Source organism: Acanthisitta chloris, unplaced genomic scaffold, assembly GCF_000695815.1.
Source record: "Acanthisitta chloris isolate BGI_N310 unplaced genomic scaffold, ASM69581v1 scaffold24110, whole genome shotgun sequence".
NCBI lineage: Eukaryota > Metazoa > Chordata > Aves > Passeriformes > Acanthisittidae > Acanthisitta > Acanthisitta chloris.
In genome coordinates this window covers 1,432-4,544 of record NW_008650240.1, presented here as the reverse complement: position 1 = coordinate 4,544, position 3,113 = coordinate 1,432, and the positions used below count along the sequence as shown (strand labels likewise).

The window sequence follows — 3,113 nt, the reverse complement described above, 5'->3', positions numbered from 1 at the left end:
CTTGCTGAGGGTGCACTCAATCCCACTGTCCATGTCGCCGACAAAGATGTTGAACAGTGTTGGCCCCAGCACCGACCCCTGAGGGACACCATTCCTCACTGGCCTCCACGTGGGCACCAAGCCACTGACCACAACTCTCTGTGTGTGACCATCCAGCCAGTTCTCTATCCACCGAGTGCTCTACCCATCAAATCCATGTGTCTCCAATGTAGAGACAAGGATGTTGTATGAGAATGTCAAATGCCTTGCATAAGTCCAAGTCCAGGTAGGTGATACCAGTTGCTCTGCCCCATCCACAAATCCAGTGGCCCAGTCATAAAGGCCACCAAATTCATCAGGTAGAGAAATCATTCTCTGTGACTGTCCTGTCCTTTTTAAGCATACTTACTTATTTTTACAAAGTTCCTCTTTCAAGACCAAGCATAGTTTTGTTTTATCTGTGCTCTGGTTGCCATTTTAGTGTAACATGTTGACCCGTGCCCTGTGGTGCTTCTGGCAAAGGTCCAGGATGTTTTCCCTTTTGGTACAAGCTGCTGCAAGGAGCGCCTGGGGTGTGTTCTCAGCACTGTGCCCTGATGGGTACAGTGCTTCATTGTGTGCTGGTGGCTGAGAACTCTTGTTATTGCGCTGTTTCCTGGCTTTCTCACCTCTCCAGTTCCCACTGTGTGTCAGGCAGCCTTGCTGTTCTGAACAGGCCAACTGGGCCATTGACCCTGGCGTTTTCAGTCCATGGGGATGGTATTGTTTATCCATATGGTCAGATGGCTAATTTGATTAGTCTTTAAGCTCTCCCCGACTGGATTGGCAACTTGTACTGGCATACTGTGTCTTTCCTAACACCAGTGTTTTGCTCTTCAATTTCCCCTGCTGAATTTCCAGTACACCTCTGTGTGACCTCCCTGTTTACTGTTGGCCATTCCACTTTCCAGGCTGGATCCTCCTACCAGCTGTCAAAGCCACTGTTTGGGTTTTATCCTTCAGCTCTCCAGATGGTTTGTCCTGCTTGTTTTTCGGTTCCTATTTGGTTGTTTCCTAACATTTGGTTGCTGGCCTACATCACTGGCTGTGGTGGTGGCCCTGGGGTGTCTCTGGTGGGTGAGCAATCCTTGACGTGTCTCCCAGAGTTCCTTTTGTTGGAGAACGTGGTGCATCACTTCAAGCTTCCCTGCGTGCTTGATCTGAAGATGGGGACCAGACAGCACGGAGATGATGCGTCTGAGGAGAAGGCTGCTCGGCAGATGAAGAAATGTGAACAAAGCACTTCAGCCACCTTGGGTGTGCGTGTCTGTGGCATGCAGGTAGGGATCCCCCAGACTGCAGCTGCTGCACATTCCTTTGCACAGCCCCATTAAACCTCCCAGTTAGTGTTTTCTGCTGAGCACTGAGTTAGTCTCCCACTGCAGGTAGATACCCTAGCATTTATGCTTTTTTTTTCTTCATTTCTAAGCCTACAACAAAGGAACCCGCTTTTCCTGAGATGGCCTGCTTTGTCCAGAGCTGTTCTGTTCACAGACAATTAGGGGATTTTCTAATAAAACTGTGGCTTAGTGTTCAGCCATAATCATGGTGCTTGGGGAGCGAGGTGTCCAGTCTTTTCATTCTGTATTGCACTGAGAGTTAAGAAGTTGTTCTTCTGTGACTGAGCCCTGTGCACGAGGGTTTGCTGCTGGTGCTGTTGTGCAATAGTCCTTCCTTTCCCCACCCACGGACTCTGAAGCAATGAGGTCTCCTCCTTAATCACGTGATGCACAATGGCAGTACATGTCAGCAGCTCCTGCTGCCAGAGGATTGTCTGAGTTATTGTAAGACTTTGCTTTTTAACCCTTGAGGTCAGTTGTGCTGTGCCTTTTTGGGGCGCTACAACTGATGAGCCACCTTTTTAGTGTCCTGGGAGAGGACCTTGGGATTGGCACCTTGACTGTGCCCATGGGATGCACCCGTGAGCTGCTCCTTTGGGATTCAGGGAATAGGCTGAGCTGTTTCCTATTCCCTCTTGAGTATGGTGGGTACAGAATGAGGTCCCTCTGCCCTCTGTCAGTGCAGGACTGTTCAGGGCTTTGTGTGTGGCCTTAACCTGTTGCTCCCACATGATGTGCATTTCCTTTGGTGTTCCAGGTCTATCAGCTGGACACAGGGCATTACTTATGCAGGAATAAGTACTATGGACGTGGTCTTTCCATTGAGGGCTTCCGCAATGCCCTCTACCAGTATCTCCACAATGGCATTGAGCTGCGCAAGGACCTCTTTGAGCCCGTTCTTGCCAAACTGCGAAGCCTGAAGGCAGTTCTGGAGAGACAGGCCTCCTACCGCTTCTACTCCAGCTCCCTCCTCATCATTTACGACGGGAAGGACAGCCGGGCAGGGATGTTTGTGGAGCGCCGGGCGGAGCCGCGCCTGAAGCGGGTGGACAGCTCTGTCCCAGAGAGCCTGCAGGATGGCGGCGGCTCGGAGCCTGGCTCCGCGGCCCAGCCCAAGGTGGACGTGCGTATGATTGACTTTGCACACAGCACGTTCAAAGGCTTTCGTGACGACCCCACTGTGCATGATGGACCCGACATGGGTTATGTGTTTGGGCTGGAAAGCCTCATCAACATCATGGAACAGATGCGTGAGGAAAACCAGTAGCCCTGGGCTTACGGTCTCTTATTCTTGTCCTGGTGGCAGGAGCAGACAAGGCCACCTACTACCACAGGAAAAACACAGACCGCTTCGGTTTTAAAAATTGTATCGCCCTGTTATTTTTAAATGTACTTGGATAGAAGAGCTGAGGGGGAGGCAGGGTGGAAGAACTCCTCGTGCTGACCAGACAGTTCTGACCACACTAGCTCTGCCTTCTGGAGGAGGCTCTGCAGGTGCCTGCTGGGTGTTGGGTGTCCTCGTTCTACGCTCACTGCCTGTACATTCTGGAGGCAGGACCTGGATGTAGGGAAGAGAAAGCAGGAGAGCCTGGGGCTCTTGGAGGGCCTGGAGCTCTGGTATGAGGAGCCTCCTGCCTCAGGATCCCCTGGGAGAGCCTTCCCTTTTAATTTCTCCTGAGTTATTGGGAAAAGGAGCTCGACTAATGGTTGGCAGTGTCTTCGGGGCCACCATTGAGCAGTCAGGTGCCCATCCCT

At 51.6% G+C, this 3,113-nt stretch overlaps 1 protein-coding gene across 1 annotated transcript; it reads left to right on the top strand.

Moving 5' to 3' along the window:
- The first annotated feature begins 1,128 nt into the window (after positions 1 to 1,128).
- Positions 1,129 to 2,717, top strand: LOC103811256 (inositol hexakisphosphate kinase 1-like). Its single transcript, XM_009084220.1, has 2 exons — positions 1,129 to 1,298; positions 2,116 to 2,717. The coding sequence occupies exons 1-2, from the start codon at positions 1,185 to 1,187 to the stop codon at positions 2,623 to 2,625; spliced, it is 624 nt and encodes a 207-aa protein (XP_009082468.1). The 5' UTR covers positions 1,129 to 1,184; the 3' UTR covers positions 2,626 to 2,717.
- The last annotated feature ends 396 nt before the right edge of the window (positions 2,718 to 3,113 follow it).

Bases quoted from the DNA above. Each gene is read 5' to 3' on its own strand.
- LOC103811256 (XM_009084220.1), top strand. From the start codon at position 1,185: ATGGGGACCAGACAGCACGGAGATGATGCGTCTGAGGAGAAGGCTGCT. The intron at 1,299-2,115 runs GTAGGGATCCCC...TTGGTGTTCCAG, and splicing joins TGCGTGTCTGTGGCATGCAG to GTCTATCAGCTGGACACAGG.